Source organism: Vanessa atalanta, chromosome 29 (assembly GCF_905147765.1).
Source record: "Vanessa atalanta chromosome 29, ilVanAtal1.2, whole genome shotgun sequence".
NCBI classification, from domain to species: Eukaryota; Metazoa; Arthropoda; class Insecta; order Lepidoptera; family Nymphalidae; genus Vanessa; species Vanessa atalanta.
Window position 1 is genome coordinate 5168160 of NC_061899.1, and position 23248 is coordinate 5191407.

Here is a 23248-nt window from a genome sequence, read left to right on the forward strand (position 1 = left end):
CATATCCGTAGGGATGCTTGAAATGCTATGATATTGTTATTACTAGAAGTTACTCACGATTCTGTCCGCATCAAATTTAGTTTACTATTATATAAAAAACAGTAACATTTTCCATCGCTGGGCTAAGTCTTGTTCGACATGGGCACATGTGACATTATTTCTACCGACAAAAAAAGGTTTCCTCAGGATGTTTTCATTTACCGCCGCGCACGAAATGAATTATAAACACAATTAAGCACGCAATGATGTAAGTCTGTCTCGTCTGGGTTTTAAGACGAGGCACTTTGCTAGCTTACCTTTATTAAACCTTACTTTAATTCCTTAGCAATAAGATACAATATCGTTCGCAGGAGATGCGTCGTCAGCGTGCGGTCGCAAAAAAGTCGACCACCACCGTGCAGACACCGCTGCCGCCCAGCGCAGACAACCTCGACAACGTCACCAGCAGAGTGGTGGTAAGATCTTAAGACTTATGTCGAATAAACTATAAGAAACGAAGCTTAAAACGAGCTTCTCTGGAGAGAAGTGAAGTGAAGTGAGAAGTTAAATGAAAATGTATTTAAAACACGTACTTAAGATACGACGCCGTATTATGCTTGTGAAGTTTTTTCTAACAATTTGCTGTGACGTCATACTAAGAATTATTTTAAAGCTTTTTTGTTTTTTTATATAGTATGCATTTACACTTTGAAATTTTTGAGTGTTGAGTTAAAACGCCTTTTTTTACAGTATTACACGCCAAAGAACGCGGTGAAACCTTACAAAATGGTACCGCATACATGCTCGCCGAAATGCAAGAGGACAGACGTCCTGGCACTCAAGGATCTCCGAACCTACAACCCTTTGGCGAAACCGCTGCTGAGCGGCTGGGAAAGGTAAATCACTAGAACATCGAAGTAACTATGGAATAAAGAGTGTTCTAAGATTGATGAGTTGATATATCAAAATCATAATATACTTCATTCAAGTGGACATTAGAATGAAGCCGCCACGTACACAGGCAGTGTATACATCTCCACGAGTCCGGTGTGCCCGCAGGCAGGTGGTGCGCTGGAAGGGGCAGCGCTGCGTGCTGTACGTGTCGCCGTGCGGGCGCCGCACGCGCGACGTGCGCGAGCTGCACGCCTACCTGCGCGCCGTGCGCTCCGACATGCCCGTCGACCTGTTCGACTTCTCGCCCGCCACGCACTGCCTGGCCGAGTTCGTGCTCAACAAGTGCTTCGTCGGCAAGAAGGTGCGCGCCTCCCCCTCGCCCCCTAACCCCTGCCCCACCCGAGGCCGTCGCCAGGCGATATTCACACATGGAACTTGTGAAAACACCAACACTCGCTGAGCGCTCTCCCCGTGTGCGTCACTCGAGACCGTCGTGTGATCTCTGATTTCTCTATTATTCTTTGTTGGTGATTTCAACTGGCATTAAAGCGTCGTGGCCACCAAACTAACGGCAGGAACAGTGGGCATACAATAACGATTGTCAATTCTCGGTCAGAAGATTTATCACGTGCTTTTTGATTGAAAATCGCTTCGACAATTCTAAAATGTACTCCGTCGAGCCCCCCAGGGGTACAAAAAGTTGATAGTGTACTGAATAACGCCTGGCGTATCGGATCACGTGCCTGTGCACTGTGCACGTCACGTGACAAGTGTTCAGCCGTTGGATCCGTGAACTATTGATACGTTTCTCTTCCCTCATGTCTTTCAGATATCCGAGGTATTTTTTTTAAAGAAATTATTCATATTGTCTCTAACTTCCACTTAACTTGTTGGCAATTTTTGTAATTTGATTGTTTTTTTTAATAGTATGGATTGGCGACAAACATGGGCCAGCTGATGGTAAGTGGCCGCCACCGCCCATAGACAATGGCGCAGTATGAAATTTTAACCATTCCTTACATCGCCAATGTGCCACCAACCTTGGGAAGGAAGATGTTATGTCCCTTGTGCCTGTAGTTACACTGGCTAACTCACCCTTCAAACCGGAACGCAACAATACTGAGTACTGCTGTTTGGTGGTAGAATATCTGATGAGTGGGCGATGCCTGCCCAGACGGGCTTGCACAGAGCCCTACCACCAAATATAAAACTACTTTGATCGTTTCCAATATTAGTATTAGTTTAATTGTTTACCGCGTGTGTACAAAATAAAAATTGCCAATATATTTGTCGAAATGTTAGTTTATAGTATTTGATTAATTTTTTTGGGATATTTCAAGTAATTTTATATATTTATTTGACGTTTTACAAGAATAAAATAAATTCAAAGTTGACTCTGGTTGATTCTACCAAAGAGAACCGGCAGGAGCTTCAGAGCTGAGTGCCTTACCAATTAAATTGATGTCTATGCGTTGTATCTTTGCGAAGAAGAAATCTTAGTGTTGCAAATTTGGTGGAATACACATGTGGCAGAATTTCATTGAAATTAGACACATACAGGTTCCCTCACGATGTTTTCGTTCACCGCTGAGCACGAGATGAATTATAAACACAAATTAAGCACATGAAATTCAGGGTTCTTGCCTGTGTTTGAACACGATATCATCGGTTAAGATGCACGCGTTCTAACCACTGGGCTATCTCGGTTTAATTCGATGTAAACAATCATATTATTGCTGTGACCTTGACGAAATTTATCAATTAAGCTCTTGTTCCGTCTGATTAGAGTTGAATGTAAGTTAATTACGAACCGTGACGTAGGACCTGTCGCACGGCAAGGAGAACGTGCCGGTCCCGTGCGTGAACTACTACGACGAGTCTCTGCCGGAGTTCTGCTCGTACAACACGGAGCGGACCCCCACGGCGGGCGTGCCGCTCAACCTCGACCCCGACTTCCTGTGCGGCTGCGACTGCGACGACGACTGCGAGGTGAGGAACCTTCGGCCCTACACCTGATTTTTGTCACTTCCATTTATTTGATAATTAAAATTGTCGGAAATAAAAAAATAATAGAATAAAATTGTCTCTATATCAACGGTGCATGTATACCCTTATTCTACCCATGTAAAGCCGGGACGGAGAGCTAGTAACACACAAAAGTTACTTCCATACATATAAAACAGAAAATAAAACAAAATATTGTCATGCGATATTTGACCTGGAACGCGGGAAACGCCCCCTGATGGTAAGTGGAGTCACCACCGACCATAGACATTGGCGCTGTAAGAAATATTTACTATTCTTTACATTGCCAATGTACCACTTGATGGTGTCTGTAGATGGATCACAACAGTACAGTACAGTAAACTGGTGAATGGTTGGTACCCAGACGGGCTCCGTGATAGACGATATTTACCCCTTTGGTAGGGGTACTTGTGTAGATGAAATTAAAAAAAAAGGAGAAAATATATTGTTTTTCCTTTAAGGGAAGAAAATTATCAATTATAACTGCCTTAATAACTATGGATTTAATTTCAGGATAAAACAAAGTGCGCTTGCTGGAAGATGACTCTAGAAGGTGCTAGAACGATCGGTCTGGAAGGCGATAATGTTGGCTACGTGTACAAGAGGCTGCCGGAGCCCTTGCCGTCGGGCATTTATGAATGCAACTCCAGGTGAGAATACTCATGATTATTTCAAGGTCAACTGTCATGATCAGGGGCTAGCTCTTAATTTTAAAAGTAATTTTCTCCTTCCTTTACTTTATCTAGTGTTTTCTTGTGTCTTTTTCTAATACCGTTCCTAATATAATACTTTTCTAGTTCTCTCTCTTTACTAAAGGGTAGATCTCGTTTTAGGGGAGGGGGGGGGGGGTGATGAATGATGGGGTTAATTGTGTCGTGAAGTAAAGTCCAAACCCACAGAAACACTAACGAAAGCTGTTAAAATTTAAAAGTGCAGACCATTTCTTTATTAACAGTTGCACCCTTAATAAATATCATTTTAAAATAATTTCATAAAAAATAAGTTGTCGTGGGACACTTGCTGGAACGAACGTTTTCGCTTTTATATATTAAGTATGAATTTTCAGACACTGTAATAAATTATTAGCGTATGACAAGAAATATTTTTTTATTGAATATCCGTGTGAATTAAAATATTACGACAAATAATATTAACATCAATTACTGTTGCGCAATTCAAACGGAATGGCGTCAGCAGTGATTGTAAACAGTCTTACCTTCCATTTTTATTTATTATACGAGTACTAACTATAGACTAAGGAAATTGTTAGTAACCAAAATGGGCGTATAGTCTGAAATAGGTGATTATTATTATTTAAAACCATATAAAATAGAAAGAGACAGAGATGAAGAGAGGAAGAGAGGGAAAGATTGTCTGGAGGGGGGGAGTCGTTACGTGTTTTCCTTTCGTGGCGATTTCTGCCGGTTCACTTTAATGTAAGCCGTAAAAATCTTTCATAAAAACCTTAACAATTTTTCACACACGGTCCATGTTACATTGGTAAAGGTCGAACCTGCAACTTGTACATATCAAGATGACTCGTATACTGCTAAGCTATATAGACTTATTAAATGTATATCACGTCGTGATAACTTTTCAGGTGTAAATGTAAACACACGTGTCTAAATCGCGTCGCGCAGCACCCGCTACAGCTTAAGTTACAGGTAAGTAAACTTAAAATTTAAGTATTAACTTTAGCTCCAATTATTTACAGTAAATGTTTTTTTTTTTCGAGTCAACTGATGGTATGTGGTCACAACTACACATAGACATTGGGGCTGTAAGAAATTTTAACCAATTCCTAGAGAACCAATACGCCACTAATCTTGTGAACTGGCTCACTCACCCCTCAAACCTAATGAAGGAGGTAGAATAAATGATAAGTTGGCGATACCCAGAAGTTCTTGCAAGATGTGCCGAGCACGGAATTAATTATAAACACAAATAACGCGCGTGTAAACTTTTCTTGCCTGAATTTTGACTGGTGTCTCGGCATCAAAATTAATTTTAAATGAGAAACAATGTTTATTTAAAGTAATTACTCTAGCATGTATTTATTTGATAGTCGGGTACATCGGATCTATTAAACAAATATCCTTATTTCAGGTATTCAAAACTCTGAACCGAGGATGGGGTATAAGAGCCCTCAACGACGTGCCCAAGGGGTCATTCCTTTGCGTGTACGCGGGAAATCTGCTCACAGATGCGACGGCGAACTTGGTAAATTTTATTTTTTTTAATTAAAAAAAAAGTATATCCACGTTAAATTATTACTGACGCTCGTACGTACAAGATGTCTTTGTGTGCGTGAGACTACTAATAGTAGAGACAGCAACAAAGTACAAATTATATTATATTTTTTAAGTTTATTTTTTTAAAGCTTGTCTTTTTGTGTGAAAAGATACACAGACAGGTGACATTTTATATGGATATGATTGCCTTTTTGACGAGAACGCAACAATATAATGCCTTTTTACACAACCGTACAAAAAGGAGTGTAATGTTTTCAGGGTTCATAAAAACCCTTGTTGTTTCTTGTTTTCCTATGTTGTTGTTGTTTTGTTTAACCATCACTTTTAAAAGCCTGAACAGATTTGGATTTACATGAGAATCCTTACATCCTGAGTGACACTGGCTATAAATCTATCCATTGGTTTAGTTGAGTTTTTTTTTTAATTTTTAAAGTAAAAAAACGTTTTATCAACGGTGGAAAGTAGCGGCCAATAATTGTCCCACAGTTGGGCAAAGACCTCTCCCCTTGAGGAGAAGATTTGGAGCTTATTCCACCACGCTCTTACAACGACACATGCAGGTCCTCACGATGCTTTTATTTACTACCGAACACGAAATGAATTATAAGTAAATTTAACCACATATGTCAAGTGTAGTGGTGGCCTAGTATTAGAACACGCAATCATCGGTTGCAATGCAGGCGTTCTTTCTGCTGGGCCATCTTAGCCTTGTTCTAGTATTTATTATTACTATTATATACACGGTTTGAACAATTCGCGTTATAAGTATACTTTACTATATCCACTGCTTTTTTCTCAGTACTATGAGGTCTAATTGCCTTTAAATGAATTCACGAATAATACATATATCCGTTTGTGTAGGACGGTCTCAACGAGGGGGACGAGTATCTGGCCGAGTTGGACTACATCGAGGTCGTGGAGCAGATGAAAGAGGGCTACGAGGAAGATATACCGGAGAGCATCAAGAAGCTCGATAAGGTTAGATAAACACTTCAGGCAAACCACAAATCAAGCTATTTTAATGTAATTTACTTTCAATAAAATGTTTTAATTTTGTCTGTGTATAACTATGGGTTTAATTAATTACTTGTTATATAAATTATTATTATTACTTGTTACATAAAATTACTCCACATTCAAGTAACAGATAGTATACTACCCGGCACGAAACTTGACCTAACATGGCGTCCTCTGCGCAGGTACAGTCCTTGCGAAAATCACGTACTATCTAAAAAGCTTAAAATAAATATTTAATATATTAAAGGGTAGGTACGTAATAAAACACAACGGGTTAATTATTGTATATTTAGTAATTATTGTATCAATAAATAAATAAAAAGAAATAAAAATAAAATTTAGAAATATTATTAGAAAATAAATTAATCACTATCACTCAACGGCGTGAAACCCTCAAAATCAGCAAATGAAGTCGAAGTTCTTGGATTGGTACTGGGGTTGGTACTGGTGCTCGGACCGGGTTCGTCATCATCAAAGACTTCCCAATCGCTACTACAGCTGCTATCTGAATCTCCCACTTGAATAACAAGTTGGTCTGTCAACTGGTCCACTACATGGTCGCTTTTGCAATAGTCGTCTTCAATAGACCTTACTTTTGAACATAACTTTTGCCACTCACTTGATCCCATGGCATCTACCTTCTGTTTCACCAGTTCCATAACGCGTGTGACGTTCCACGCTACGTTTTTGCTGCTAACGTAACCTTTGATTGCGGCCCACGCCATTTCAATGGGGTTCAGATCCGGATGATAGGGTGGCAAGCGAAGGACACTATGATTGTGTTGTGCTAATAATCTATCGATATTATAATTTTTTAAATTTTCTTTGTTCGTTTTTATTAGTTCGTACAACTGTGGCTTGTACATTGTTGGATCAAACGAAATTCCTTTTTCAGTCAGCCAGGCTTGCATGTCGCATTTCTTGGAGTTTGAATTTGGGGCCAAATTATATTGTGTATTATGGTAGGATGCATTGTCTACTACCACGACGGATCTCGGTGGTAGGTTTGGTATTAATTGTGAAGTTAACCATTTGGAATAATTTTCATAATTCATGTCGTCGTGATAGTCGCCCGTTTTGGCTCCGGATTTAAACATTAATAAACCATTTGGTATAAAACCGGCTTCAGACCCTGCATGTACCATAACTACCCGTTGACCTTTGGATATCGGTTTTTTTAAACCTTTTTTTGAACCGTCCGTCCACGCCTTGGAACTTGTGTGCGAAGCGTGGACATACGATTCGTCAGTATAAATTATGGGCCTTCCTTCATGTCTGTACTTTTGTATTGCTTCTAAATATTTGATTCGCTGTAATCTTATACTGGTTTTCTCAATAAGAACTTTTCTATTATTTTCTGTTGCTTTCCATTTAAAGCCTAGATCCTTTAAGATGCGTCGAAGACTCCGTTCAGATCCTTGATAATTTATATCCGATCGCAGTTTTGTCAGAAGTTTCGTAACTGTTGGGATTTCATTATTTGTTAAATGAAAATTATGAATGCATCTTTTGATAACTCCTTGATCGAAATTGTCTATACCAGTTACAGGTTTCGATCTAGCATGTTTTTTTCCAGGCGTCCGGAATACTGTGAGAAATTCTGACTGCTCAGCTTCTTTTACGATTCTCCGAACAGTGCATAGAGAGGTTTTTGTTGCTTCAGCTGTTCTCTCTTTAATTTGAGTATCACTTCTGCCATTAGCTTCGTTTTTTAAAAAACAGTAAACATCGTAAATCATTTTCCGAGCTTGTCTTTTTAGAACTATATTATTTTTTCTTGGCATTTTAGTATACTTCGTTAAAATCTTACTATAATAACAAAAGAAACAACCCACAAAATCAACAATACAAAAACAAAGTTAATAATCAAACACAATTTTACACAATAAAACCGTTATATAATAATATCACTTATTTTAATGAGCGTACACTAAGACAACACAGGAACATGCGCGGGCGACGGGAGACGCGGTGGCACTGCGCGGGGCCACGCATCCACCCGTTGCTATGGTTACTAGTAATGGCGGCCTTGTTTGCTATAGTAACGCGCTCCTCGCCTCAGACCGCACCTCAAACGACATCTATTTTTTGTTACTGCGCAGAGTCAAGATTCGTGCCGGGTATTATATTCACCTCTTGCTCGCACACTGTTGCTATCTATACTAACACCACTGATCACCACCTGATCACCAGCTTACAATGACTAACTTAGTTAATCTCTATCAGCACAGTAGTAAATTTAAGTTACAATTTAACCGATATTGTTTCTTATCGGTTCAATTTTTAGGAACTTTTCATCATTTTTCATTCTGAATGAAGCCTTTAAATTTCTCACTGCTGGGCTAAGGCCTCCTCTCCCTTTGAGGAGAAGGTTTGGAGCATATTCCATCACGCTGCTCCAATGCAAGTTGGTGGAATACACATGTGGCAGAATTTCGTTGAAATTAGATACATGCAGGTTTACTCACGATGTTTTAGTTCACAGCCGAGCACGATATGAATTATAAACACAAATTAAGCACATGAAAATTTAGTGGTGCCTGCCTGGGTTTGAACCCGAACTCATCGGTTAAGAGACACGCGTTCTCGGCTCTATTTGGCTATATTTACTTTTATCGCCAAAAATTAGATTACCAACAAAAGACTTAAAAATCAACACGACGACGATGGTGGTGAATGGTAGCACTGTTATTACCCACCCTGTTCCTACCCACCTGGATACGTTACTAACGTATTAACTTTAATTGTAAAACAGAAGGAACTAGAATCAAAAGCCTCGGAAGAAACCGAGGAAGATGAACAGTCTTCAGACGAAGAGACGAGTAACAACAAGACAGATCTAGAAGACGACGACTTCGAGCCGGGGCATATTGGTCTCGGCCTCGCTGAGTTCAAGTGAGTTTAGACTGCTAGCGATCAGCCCCGGCTTCGCTCGGGTGCAGCTTATTAATATAGAATATGATATGAAATCTATATAATTTATACCCTATATAGCAGTGTCTTTATGTCTAATATAAGAGCTATCAAATAAGTCATAAAGACAGTCTTGGTTTTGTGCGAACCCGTCTGAGTAGGTACCACCCACTCATCAGATATTCTGCCGCCAAGCAGCAATACTCAGTAATGTTGTGTTCCGGTTTGAAGGGTGAGTGAGCCAGTGTAACAGGCACAAGGGACATAACATCTCAGTTTCCAACAGTGTGTTGGTTAACAGTGATCAGATGTCCTATCTGCCATTCCGCCTAACTATTATAAATAGAACATACTGATTATTGATTTTCCAATTCTTTTAAGCCATTAAGTTTAATTTTATATATTTCAGTAAACGTTTACGAAAAAGGGAATCCAAGAAAGAGAAAGAGAAGCAAAAAGAGGAGGCGAATCAAAAGGAAGGCGATAAAAAGGACATAAAGGAAGAAAAGGAAGCGAATCCAGATGAGGAGTGCATCACCATCAGTGATGATGAAGAAGGTACGATGTCATAAAAATTTACCCTATAGTCCATTCGACCTGTCAAATTCCTATGGAACAAAATACTCTCACCTCATTGGTTGAATCGAACTAGATAAATGATCCTAAGACGTGATTTGGCTTATGAAGGTCACGCGTATTAACGATTTCTAGGGAGCTCGTTTCGCGGAACGAACTTTGATATGAACATTCTTATAATCACACAGGCTTAGTAATTCTTTTGTGGAGCCATGTTTAGGCTTTTGCAATAGAATCCCTAATAATTTAAAAAAAAATCAAGGAGCTGTTGCGTCTTAAATAATATTAGGTGTTTAACTAATGACTTCCTAGATGATAACACGCCTTGGGAATGCAATGGTCGCCTTCTGACTGTTTCAAATTGAAAAATTGAAAATTACATTATTTATGCGAGCCGAGATGGTCCAGTGGTTAGAACGCGTGCATCTTAACCGATGATTTCGGGTTCAAACCCAGGCAGGCACCACTGAAATTTCATGTGCTTAATTTGTGTTTATAATTCATCTCGTGCTCGGCGGTGAAGGAAAACATCGTGAGGAAACCTGCATGTGTCTAATTTCAACGAAATTCAACCACATGTGTATTCCGCAAACCCGCATTGGAGCAGCGTGGTGGAATATGCTCCAAACCTTCTCCTCAAATGGAAAATAGGCCTTTATCCCAGCAGTGGGACATTTACGGGCTGCTAATGCTAAAAAAATGCTTACATTATTAAAACAATTGTTAAATATATACATGTGCAAGTTATAAGTTTGAAATTGTTTTATTATTCTTGTTAATTTTTTAAGTAGATTATTTCCTATAGACTGACAACTTTCAACGTCAGGAAGATCTTTCAGTTGTTTTTGAGTCTGACACTAAGATTGGTTAAAGGAAAGATGTATGTAGTTCTCTAAATATAAAATAAAGTTAATGTGAATATTACCGTGTTGTGCATCTAATTAAGCTACATTCCACATATATATATAAACAAAAGTCCCGCTAAGTTCCATTCAGCGGTTCTTTTCAGGTCTGAGTTTTTACTTTTCGAACTCATAGTAGATTTTTCTTGATAATGAATAAGTAAATGTCATCCTTCTATATTGAATAAATATTTTGTTTCTGTTGCAGTGAGAGAGCCATCGTGTTTCACGGCGGCCGCTGGTATGGGTGCGAACGAATTTGTATCTAAATACAGGTACGGGTTTTTATGTTACTTTTTAGCTCTGATTGTAAGCTTTTAATGGGGGGGGGGGGTTTAACCAATGACTAATATGATAGGGTGACTGCTTTAATATATTAATGACTGCTTCTTTGATTTATTGGCTAGCTTATAGACTATGAGGTTATGGATTTAAATTCCAGGTGAGGCCAGTAAATTTGGTCCAAAGACGTTACAAGAAATTAATTGAATCTTCTCTTTATTCATCTCTTGCTCATCGGTCAGGGATGATATCGTGAGGAAACCTGCACGTTTCATATATAATCTGTACAAGAACAGCGTGGTGGTTAATATAACCACGTGACTCGGCTCATCTACGAAGGAGTGATCTTTAAATTTCTAACAACTGGTTTTCAGATCAGTCCGTACGCTGTTCGGAGAAGACGAGGCGTGTTACATCATGGACGCGAAGGTTCAGGGCAACATTGGGAGATATCTTAATGTAAGTTAAATAACTAGGTAGACTGGCCAATGGGCCACCTGATGGTAAATGGTCACCACCGACATTGGCACTGTAAAATTATTAACCATCCTTTACAACGTCAATGTAAAACTTCGGAACTAAGGTTTTACATTTCTTGTGCCTGTTGTTACACTGGCTCACTCTTCAAACCAGATTAAAATAATCCTAAGTGTTGTTTTTCGTTAAAATTAGTAGGTGGTACACAACCCCAAGGGCATGTATATTGCCCTACGAGCGATTAAAGTTTTGCTACGAGTATCTGTTAATGTAGCTGAAATTCCTGTTTACACTAGTTTAGTGGTCGGCTAAACATCCTACCAATGTAAGAATTACCAGTTATGGGAATGATTATGGTGGTAGTGGTCGTATAAAATATTTTCCATGCAGTTTATATCCAAGCACTAATAGTAATGTTTCCAAAAAATTTTAGTATATGCCTTGCATTTGGTAAAAATACAACTCAAAGATGACAATGAATGATAATTTAAAACGTCATTCAGTCTTCGACACACAAGCGATCGCATCGAAATTGTCCTTTAATTTTTGGTACTGGCGACAAAAAAATTTGATAATTATTATTTTTTTCGTTAAACTGATTTCTATAGATATTCTGTCCGTGCATATTATTTAGTATTTTATTAGATATATTGGTGTACGAAAGTCTTTTTTTTTTTTGTCAATCGACTGGTAAAAGCTTAATATAATTAAAAATATGATTACTTTCAGCACTCGTGCTCGCCGAACGTATTCGTGCAGAACGTGTTCGTGGACACCCACGACCCGCGCTTCCCGTGGGTGGCGTTCTTCGCGCTCAGCCACATCCGGGCCGGCACGGAGCTCACCTGGAACTACAACTACGACGTGGGCTCCGTGCCCGGCAAGGTGCTCTACTGCCACTGCGGGGCCAGCAATTGTAGGGGGAGACTGCTGTAACTGACGGTACCTAACTGGCTATTAAATATTCGCAGACAGTAATTGTTCATTTCAATTGTTTTCAAATTCATTGAGTTCACTTGCATTCATTTGCAGGGTCGAATCTAGCTTACAATACGACTTATACTACATAAAGGTAGTATAAAGTAGTACGGGTTTTGTTTGTATGAAAATAAATACCTTAATTTCATGCTATGTTAGTCGTGGGCTTTATTTTAAACCCCTTGAGTTATAGTCAATGTTTTTTCCGACACAAGCAGGTTACCTTACGATGTTTAATCTATTTTCAATGAATACTTCATAATATTATTTATCGAGCCCAAGATGATTCAAACTATATATCCAATCTTAAAAAATAATATCACTCCAGTACTACGCCGTTTTTATTATTTAATTGGGGGACGGGCAAAGGGCCTACCTCGTGATAAGTGGTCACCACTAGCCATAGACACTATGAGATACCATCAACCTTGGGTATTAAGATTGTATATCCCTTGTGCCTGTAGTTACACTGGCTCACCTTTCTAACTTAACACAGCAATACTAAGTTTGGTGGTACCTCTCTAAATATAAAAATATGTTAATGTCAATATATATATATTTAATTTATTTAAATTTATTGTTTCAGATTGTATTGGTAATGGTCTCAATAGTATTTTTAAACATAATATGACATTAGTTGTAAAACTGTAGAATTTTTATGGTAACGTAGTATTGAATATTAGGAACTGATTTATGTCTATATAACTAATTCTAAATTCATTCTAAGTTATAAAAAACGTGTTAGAAGTTAAGTGGAACCGAAATATATTGGTGTGGAGTGTGATTTACCGAAACGAACTCAGTAATTACCGGTTTTTATCAATCATAAAGCCGATATAGAGCCGAGATGGCCCAGTGGCTAGAACGCGTGCATTTTAACCGATGATTTCGGGTTCAAACCCAGGCAGGCACCACTGAAATTTCATGTGCTTAATTTGTGTTTATAATTCATCTCGTGCTCGGCGGTGAAGGAAAACATCGTGAGGAAACCTGCATGTGTCTAATTTCAACGAAATTCTGCCACATGTGTATTCCGCCAACCCGCATTGGAGCAGCGTGGTGGAATATGCTCCAAACCTTCTCCTCAAAGGGAGAGGAGGCCTTTATCCCAGCAGTGGGACATTTACGGGCTGCTAATGCTAATCAATCATAAATAGTATCAATAATAAGCAGACATTTTTAAATGGTAGTATTTTCGGGCCTGTGACGTATTCGTTGTTCTACCACCAAAGAATTATCTTTTATATACATATAGATATATATTGTCTTTGTATGTCAATCACGTGCAAACTACTGAACGTAGCTTTTAAACTATGGCCAATCAAAGTGGAATCGTATGTTCATGATTATAGGAATTATTTGAATTCCATGGGTATCAACGGAAAAAAGGAAAAATTTCATTCCGTGTTTGAAAATTTAACGCTAGTATTATTGATTCTTACAGCGTCATTGTCTATGGCCTGTGGTGACCACATACGAAAAATTCACACGCTCGTTTGGCTAACTTAAAAATGATGTTATAAATTTGGTCAAAGTTTTTCTATGTTTTATGTTTATTTTTGAATTCGTTATTAATAAGAGATGGTACGCATATTCATATAGAAGTAACAGCCTGTATTAATCCCACTGCAATGCTAAAGCCTCATCTGCCTTTGAGGAGACGTGTTGGAAGGTATTCCACAATACTGCTCAAATGGATGTCGGTGTACACACATGTGACAGAATATCTTCGAAATTAGACACATGCAGGTTTCCTCGAGATGTTTTCCTTCATCACTGAGATCGAAATGACCAAACACAAATTAAGAACTTGTAAATTCAGTGGTGAACAGATCAGTTGTTAAGTTACACTTTTCCACCTTTTTAATTACTTTGTATAAAGTTTGTCAGTGTTCATTAAAAAAACCTTTTCTGATGAATTATTTAGTTTAGTAAGTTAATTAAAAAATTTATCATTGTACAAAGATTTTCTCAAAATAGATATTTAAATTTAATTATCTGTACTGTGTTGCCATTTTACAATATTTGTAATTAAAGTTTCAATCGAATGTTATTGTTAAGTATGTTTGTGTATCGGGATCTGACAGGTGTTAAAAATAATATAATAAAACCCGCATGTTAAATTATTGTCGGCGTTCATGACGCTCGTGCTGACAAGATGTCTTAGTGTGCGTAAGTCGACTAAGAGTAGAGACAGCAAAAAAAATACAAAATAGATTATATTTATCAAGTTTATTTTATTTAAAAATAATTATTTAACGTACAATGTGAATAGATCTTTAGTCAATTCGAATCGAAGGAGGAATAAAGATAAACAAACCTTAGAATTACCTATTCCATGCGTTTCGCTAATAACTCAGCTATATTGTGCACTACTAAGAGTTTATGATTAATATATCTTTATTTATAATACAACACTATTGCACTTAACTACTTATGTCCACTTTAGTTTCAAAGTGCTGGTAGTAGTTTGTTGACGTTCAAAACGATTATGAAACTATCGAGCGTCAATTCGATGTCAAATGTTGTTTATTTGGCTTTTGTCCTGTTGTGGTTGCAATATACAGTTTTAAGTAAACTTAATTATAATTATTATAGATTTATATACTTGTATTATTCCAAAGACTAAGTCATCTTGCAGCTCCGATCAGTAATAAAAATGGTTATAAAAAAACGTGAAAAGGAAATTTTTAATTTAAAGTCGACGTTTTGAATCGAATCAAAATCATTTACTCAGCAATCTTTATTTTTTTTTTTTGTTTGTAATTAATACGCGTTTCGTTTGTGAATAATGTGCAGTCAGAGTAAGAAAACCTTCGTCAGTTTTTAAATTCATTCCTTTGTCAAGTCGTAAACTCTTAGTATCTTTTGAAACTTAAGCTTTAAACATAAAACTGCACATAAAATTAAACTAACATAGTATGATAACGAGGTTCAAAATAGTGTACATTGCGACGCAATATGTCAAACTCAATCGGTAAAGCAGGTTATCGCTCATACTGAGCACACGAAAGTAGACCTTAAGGTGACGAACCTTTTCCTACCCCGACTGTACATTGTCAAGTCCCATATATAAAGGTGTGTAAATATTGTAAAATAATAAAATGTATTTAAATAATGTTTTTTTTTTTAATTATTTTCCCCCTTATACAAAATACAAATGATGTTAAATTAAATAAAATGTCTTACTATAATTTTAAGTAGCATATCTTTTTTTGTTAAATAAATAAAATATTTTTTTTCACGTTTTGAGTTTCTATATTCTTGGGGTTCCAGCTTGCTTCATACCAAATGGCATTGAAGTTGGTTCATTAATTTGGACGTGAAAGACCAACAGACATGAGTTTCTTTTGCATTTATAATATTTGTAAAGATTAGATATAGTTTTAAGTGATCACCAGATTCATTAAGAAATATAAATCTAAGCATCTTAAATGCACTGCCAACCGCTTATTCATTTCTTCATTAAGAATACTTATAGTGACCTCTTGCAGGTCTAGGAGCTAGATATAAGGCCGAGGCCAGATCCTGAGGTGCTGGGTTCATACTAGAGGTTTTGCCGATAAATATCATGAGGTTTTTCTAACGATTTTTTCTCAGTATCAACCCGGAGTTTAGGAGTTGGAGCTGTTTACACTCTCGAGCCTCTGGCAACACGTAAAGACGTTGGTTCTGCGCCTGAACTGTATCCGGTCGTGTCTGATTTACAGTCACATCGGATTATGAGAGTGCATCCAATACTTTTGCACACACATATACACTTTTATATGTCTTGCTTATTTGGATGGTCTTCCTTCAGTGGCCGATAGACATCACGACGTAATTCGTACATAGCAATACAAATGTTTGACGAATGATGTTTTTTCAACTGTGTTTCTGAAACATTCTCTTGTCTGCCTGATGGTAACCAATAACTTTCTGGCCTTTAAATAAAAATATTAATTTAAGTAAGTATATACATAGTTTACAATTAATGTTACCGAAAGTATATGAATACCGGTAAAATAGTCAGTTTATTTATTTTTTATTATATAGATGTGTATCAGGTCAGGTCTGTTGGTGCTTCGCCACGCTGAGTGATAGCATGATATATGAAACACCTACCTAAACTCAATTCCAACCATAAGAGAACAACATTTGTCAGCAAATTGACGCGATATCATTGGTCGAGAGCTCGATTAATCTATGATATTCACTATGGATTTACGAAAAAATGGCGTTTTAAACGTCGACGATATTTATCGGAATTTTGGAAGTAAAATTAAAGTGGAAATAAATAGTTAAGTGTAATAGTGTTGTATTATAAATAAAGATACATTTATCATAAACTCTTATTAGTGCACTATAGCTGAGTTATTAGCGAATCACATTAAATGCGAAAATCTAAGGTTTGTTTATCTTTATTCCCATTTTGATTAAATATGTCTGATATCACACTGGTGATTTGCGAGCGAGTTCGCAGTGTATACGACACGGGTGCGCAGTGAGTTTGGATTTTTTTTATCCGTCAGATTGAAATTGTATTATTTATAAAAGCAAAAATGAAACTCGAATTATATTAATCGTTTATTAGATACACAATTCTCTACAGTGCGACCTACAGGCCGGGCATGATGTAGGCGATGTTGTGGAGGGTGTCCCGCATGAGCGCCGGGGGGGGCGCGATGGCGGGGATGGCGCGCGCGACGGCCAGCAGCGGCGCCAGCGAGCACAGCAGCGTGTCCAGCAGCACCGACACCGAGCCCGACACCGCGATCTGGCCCTGCGTAGAAACAATCATAATATTTAAGCATAATTTGTCAGTTTGACCTTGAAATTATCGTATCTACCAATGTCCTTCTGGTCCAGTCGGATTATGAGAATGCCCAGGAAGACGCGATATCATTCACACATGAGCTGCGAGCCCGCCTCCCACCTCGTGTTCCTTGAGCCTCTCCCCGATGATGGCGAGGCTCTCCCCGAGCAGGCGCAGGTGCGCGGCCACCTCGGCGGCGCCGCAGCCCGACACGCGGTAGGCCGCCGCGCCCACGCCCACGCCCACGCCCGCCGCGCCGCCCGCCGCCTGCCCACGAGAACGACACTTCACATTTATTTATATGTAATCCATGGTTTCTGCACGTTTTGAGAATCTGTTGCGATACTTATTAGATCAGCTGGAGACGGCTGGGTTACTGTGACCGCCCAGTATAGTGATTAAGGGAACTCAAACAGATTTAACTCGCGTGAGGTGAGGAGAGAGATGGGGTACGGACCACGAGTGCCTGGTGCGGAGGCGTAGGGGGAGCCGGGCGAGGGGGCGCGCGGCCCGCGGGGGGCCTGCCTGGGCCCTGACTGAGGGCAGGCCGGATACCTGGAAAATAGTTTTGCTTGTTACAGTACTCTTAAGAATTTGTCATGATTTCATTGGAAGTTATGGTTAATTCGTTCTGCACTTAAAGTTCAGCCATTCTCTAAATGCTATATATACTTATATAACTATTCCAAACAGTGTCATTACTTGCTTTAAGTTATTTGGATTGACAGCAAAAAATACACCATCGTCCCCCTGCCATACTTATGGACATGTGATGTTTAAACTCACTATTCAAATAGCAATACAAAGTACAGTTCAAACTTGTATATCTAAGTACTTTTAACTTACTTGGATTAGAAATTATCTTGTTAACGACCGGTTGATTCTGTTCCTTCTGCATAGCGAACCGCTTTGCTTTTCTCTTCCACAAATATCTTTCATTGTAATTTACCTGTAATAAGTAACATCCTTTGATTATTTATATGTATAGACAGCTGAGAACGCGTGGAAAAAATAGCGTCCAACGGTTGGTACTAAGTACACGCACACTCAGTAAAGTATTATGATGTTTGGCGAATGTCGAGCGTAGCTGTCACGCACACCAAGATAATATAGTTGGGTCGTCGGTTTTAGATCTTTTGTAGTGCAACAATCCATACTGATATAAAAATAATCTAAGGTAATCATTATAACCAACTTAATGTTATAAACAATAAACGACTTTGACCTTGAAATGAAGCGACATCATTGGTCGAGATCTTGAATTATCTATGATATTCATTATGGAATCGTAAAGAACTTTGGAAGTGAAATTAAAGTTGATATACGTAGTTAAGTGGTAGTGTTGTATTATAAATAAATATATATTAAACAAGAACTTGTAGTGTATAACATAGCTTTGGTGGTTAAATAGAGTCCAAAACTCGCCTTGAACAAAGCAAGAGTTTAAGAAGACTCAAGGTTGTTTAATCTTAATTTTAGTACAATAAGGAATGGCCCCTTAGTTTTTCATCGTTATAAATAACAGGTGAGATGAGATAGAGAAAAATCTAGAAACTATATCAAGAAGACAATCACTTACATTAGCCCACATTTCCCCAAGACGTTTCGATATCGCTGAAAAGTCCAAATCCGGGTGCTTCCTTAGAAGATCGTTGCGAGCTTCTTTAGCCCACATCATGTACGCCGTTATGCGTGTTTTGCCTGAAACATTTCAATTGTTGGTCAGAGAAATTATATTAAAAAAGAGATAGCCTGCAGGGTAGTAAGATAAAAGAGCAGGACACAGTATATATGATATGCGCTGTTGCACTTGTGTCGACTGCAATGTTATACTAATACAATAGTTGCTCTTCCACGGTCAAACCACTGAATCGAATTTGATGAAATTTTGTTCGAAGCAAGCTTGAACTCCAAGGAAGGAACTCCACTTTTTGTATGCCTCTGACGACCAACACCTAAAATGCTAGCAAAGCTGCATAAAATAAAGACATACTTATATTATGGAAAACAATGAGTTCTTATCGGTACAATCTAATCCGACCGAGGATAGCTTTAAAATTTAAATGAATTCAACACTATCATGACGATTCAAAAGTGTTTTATGAACCTATTCAAATAAAGAATGTTTTGATTTCCTCTGAACGATATAATTTACTTCTCTTATCCTTCACTACCAAGATGTAGATTAGACCACAATTTACTTTTTTATTTAAGCTGTGATACATTTAGATTCAAGTATTTTGTACGATCTAACAAATAAGAACTGGTAAACTTGCCTTTATCTTTCCGTTGAGCCTTAGCTCTCCCAACGACTCTACCGTCCTTGACGATCACCTTTTTCTTACTCTTCTCCATCATGTACAAGGAATTCGCAGGTGTACGTGCAGAGCCCTCGTCCGAGACTGAGCTGTCGGATTCCATGCTAAAAAACAAAATTTGGTTTTATGTTTACAAATTCTAAGTAAACCTTTCATACACTTTAATTTTTTTTTTTTTTTAGTATTGGACATTACATAAATTACTCTGATCCCAATGTAAGTAGCTAAAGCACTTGTGTTATAGAAAATCAGAAGTATCGTTACTTTACGGTACCACAAACACCCAGACCTAAGACAACATAGAAAACTAATGAACTTTCTCTACATCGACTCGACCGGGAATCGAACCCGGGACCTCGGAGTGGCGTACCCATGAAAACCGGTGTACACACTACTCGACCACGGAAGTCGTCTTACTTACTTACTTCGTCGTCGACTTTAAGGATTAAATTAATCACAGTTGTGTTTGTAGAAGATCTATCCGATATAGGATACGAGTCACCCTTATTGTAAAATCGAAATCAAAATATACTTTATTCAAGAAGGCTTTTACAAGCACTTTTGAATCGTTATTTAACAAACTATATTAAGTTAAGCTACCATTGGTAAATAAGTATATTTTAATCTCATATTAAAAAAAGCTATGTACCATACAAAATTATACAGATGATAAAAAAGCTTGGCTTGGTGTTTGTACCCGAGATCTGCCGTCTCATTCCATTCATATTTTGTCATCACTAAACCAACGAGGTAGTCAAATTATATGAGGCATATAGAAAACCTAAATATGATGGAAACCAGTAAATAAAGAGTTTCTTGTTGGTTTTTTTCAGTAGAATGAGTGTACAGACTTCCATACAATGTTATATAAAGCCTTTGCTCCTGTATTTGAAATATCTCTAGGCTGGAGATTGAGCAAATAAACTGTACAGTTTTACCTAATGTATACATATTCAAAAAATGCAAAAATAATACTGTACTAATATTATAAAGTAACTCTGTCTGTCTGCTTTTACAACCAAACCGGTGAACTGCATTTAATGATATTTGGTATAAAGCAAGCTTGAACCCCAAGTCAACATGAAGGTCAGTCTTTTTTATTACATAACTCCTGACAATCAACCCCTATAATGCGAGCAAAGCCCACTAGTATTGTTTTACCATATACAATTGAACATTATGAAACTTCCTGTACATTTGGCGATTCCTGAGACCATCGAAACAATATTCGCTCAGGACATCAAAATTTAACTCACATAAAGGTTACAATTTAATTAGTACCTTTCACCATTGTCTGCATTGTTTTCGTAAAAATCAGATTCACTTCCAGACGCAGTCCCAGCTTCTTCGACGGGCCTCTGCGGAGTTGGCTCCTGATATTCCACCTGCTCTTCATGTCTTACATTTGAATACGTCTTCAATGGCGTTTGACGACGGAATCTCGTCTCAATATCGTCAGGGGACTCAAAATCCATTAATTTTGAACTTTTCTTTCGGACTCTGCCACTACGCGATACCCCTGTCACCTCTAAATCTAACAATATAAACAAATATGAAATGCCAATATAACACAAATTGTTTTAAAATGTTTTCAAACGTACCTTCTTGCATTTTTCCTTCAATTTTTGGTTTTAATCAGAAATTTACGATTGATATTTTGATATTTTACTTTTTGTTTGTAAATGTCTTATATTAATTATGTCTAGTCAATGTCAAAGAAACGAAGTGATTATATGTAGATAATACACACCACAGAGTATATACGCATTATATTAATAAAATCGATTCATAAAATTAATCGATTCTTAATATTGACCGTATTGCTATCTTCTTAATGAAAATACTTCCTGGTGAGATAATGTCACGTATTATATTGTTTCGTATTGTTACGTAGGTATTATAGTATTTATTTAAATTATTATTTTTTAAAGACAATATAAATAATCTTACATTATTTGAGTTTTTATTTTGTTCATTTGTTTTTCTACCATAATTTTGTACATTATTGGAGAAAAATAAACGATTCATGAATCCTAAGTATAACGTCAACATTTTAAAACTTTAAGATTTGATAAAACTTATACTTTATTGGCATACATTGTTTCGTTAACGTGGTACACTACATATATGTATGTTACCACGATAACGAGCCAACGAACATATATGTTACATATATGGTCGAAGATCTTTAGCTCCTGGGTGTAAGCCCCAGGTCGGGCCGACATTTTATATTACTTATTTTTTCTAGTTGGCTGCTCTCCTTTTTTATCGCATTGGTTGGCGGACGAGCATATGGGCCACCTGATGGTAAATGGTCACCACCGCCCATAGACAAAGGCGCTGTAAGAAATATTAACCAGTCCTTACATCACCTATGCGCCACCAACCTTGGGAACTAAGATGTTATGTCCCTTGTGCCTGTGATTACACTGGCTCACTCACCCTTCTAACCGGAACACGACAATACTGTACGTACTGTACGTACGTAATATATGTACTGTTATTTGGCGGTAGAATATCTGATGAGTGGGTGGTACCTACCCAGACGGACTTGCACAAAGCCTTACCACCAAGTAATAAGTATTTATTGTTTATAAGGCCCAAGTCAAAAAGAATTGATCATGGATTATGTTTTTTAAGCAAATATGTCTGTTCTTTTCACAAATTCCACAAACATTCTACTAAAAGTCATACGATACGTTTCCGATTCGATTCCGATCCAATTTGATTATTCCTAACGAAAAAAATAAGCTCAGCCTCAGCTTAATTTAAGTTGGGGAGAGACAATTCTACTTAAATAAACCGGTAAAGTGACAATTGTTAGTAGAATTGGCGCCCGATTAATAACAATAATAAACACTCAAATCATTGTAAATCTATATATATATAAAAGACTTTATTATGTTTACTGTTTTTAATTAATATAATTTCTTTTATTCTGTATTATAATTTTAACTAAATAAAATGCAAATATGTTTCTCAGTTATAACTGTTTCCTACAAGATCAATCTTATTTATATTAAATAGAAAATAAAACAACGGTTGAATGATAAATAATTTATTACAAGACAACAATAATTGTATAATAGTACATAAAAAAACTGACCAGCAGCATACAGGCATAAAAACATCACACTGTCGCCAATATTAATAAAAAAAAAACAAATACATTAAAAAAAACGCTTTTGACAAAATCCATTTTAAAAAAGGAACTACCGAGATATCGATCTGCAAGAAGTGGCTGTTCGAGACAAGCGCCATCTAGTATTTGTAGTCAGTTGGACGGGGATAAGAGTAGGTTATAAGTACATTTTATTTGGTTACAATCCACCTTTATCTCCTGGCAACACCAATGAGCGTAATGTTTATCAAGTGACCGCTTTAACAACACTTCTAGTATTTAGTAAGCTTTAAGTTCTTGATTCCTACAGTTCATCGTCTATACCATCGAGTACTTAAAGGGATGTGACTTGTGAATACTTTGCAAAGTGACGTTACCGTTCGCCTCACTCTTTTACGGGCCAAACTCGATAGTCTTATTTTCTAAGTTTTTTGTCGATAACGAAATAACAATATCGTACGTAGTTAACGTAAAATTTGTAAACGTTATAATTTGTCTTTGACATTCGAGTAGATATATAAATTCTATTCCAACCATAACAGGAGAAAAGCCAAATAAACAACATTTGACAGCAAATTGACGCGATATCATCACGCGATAGCTTGATTATACTATGATATTCACTATGGATTTGCGACAAAAAATCTTTTTGAATGTTGACGAAACTGTTATCGGAATTTTGGAAGTAAAATTAAAGTGGAAATAAGTAGTTAAGTGTA

At 37.4% G+C, this 23248-nt stretch overlaps 2 protein-coding genes across 5 annotated transcripts in view; one reads left to right on the plus strand and one right to left on the minus strand.

Annotated features, from left to right (window-relative positions):
• The window catches only part of LOC125075078 (histone-lysine N-methyltransferase SETDB1-B), a 30207-nt gene extending 17043 nt beyond the window's left edge, over window positions 1-13164 (plus strand). For 2 of the 3 annotated variants that reach the window (XM_047686671.1, XM_047686674.1), the window contains 13 exons: window positions 351-455; window positions 730-875; window positions 1039-1234; window positions 2695-2862; window positions 3412-3548; window positions 4499-4562; window positions 5005-5118; window positions 6012-6128; window positions 8923-9062; window positions 9490-9638; window positions 10767-10833; window positions 11215-11299; window positions 12047-12283. In XM_047686671.1, the coding sequence (XP_047542627.1) occupies window positions 351-455; window positions 730-875; window positions 1039-1234; window positions 2695-2862; window positions 3412-3548; window positions 4499-4562; window positions 5005-5118; window positions 6012-6128; window positions 8923-9062; window positions 9490-9638; window positions 10767-10833; window positions 11215-11299; window positions 12047-12253 (1695 nt within the window). In that variant the 3' untranslated portion in view covers window positions 12254-12283. Of the gene's footprint in view, window positions 1-350; window positions 456-729; window positions 876-1038; window positions 1235-2694; window positions 2863-3411; window positions 3549-4498; window positions 4563-5004; window positions 5119-6011; window positions 6129-8922; window positions 9063-9489; window positions 9639-10766; window positions 10834-11214; window positions 11300-12046; window positions 12284-12881 lie in introns of those variants that run through there. The other variant, XM_047686672.1, reaches the window with a different exon arrangement.
• Window positions 13165-16848: 3684 nt separating this feature from the next.
• On the minus strand, window positions 16849-21143 carry LOC125075105 (HMG box-containing protein 4). Of its 2 annotated transcripts, none has more exons than XM_047686720.1 (8): window positions 21010-21143; window positions 20690-20942; window positions 19367-19512; window positions 18670-18791; window positions 17937-18039; window positions 17548-17645; window positions 17211-17357; window positions 16849-17057 (listed from the first exon to the last, which is right to left on the minus strand). In XM_047686720.1, the coding sequence occupies exons 1-8, from the start codon at window positions 21017-21019 to the stop codon at window positions 16893-16895; spliced, it is 1044 nt and encodes a 347-aa protein (XP_047542676.1). In that variant the 5' UTR covers window positions 21020-21143; the 3' UTR covers window positions 16849-16892. The 2 variants fall into 2 exon arrangements, with proteins under 2 accessions (XP_047542676.1, XP_047542678.1); XM_047686722.1 differs by having other exon boundaries at window positions 20690-20936; window positions 21010-21087.
• Between the last annotated feature and the right edge of the window lie 2105 nt (window positions 21144-23248).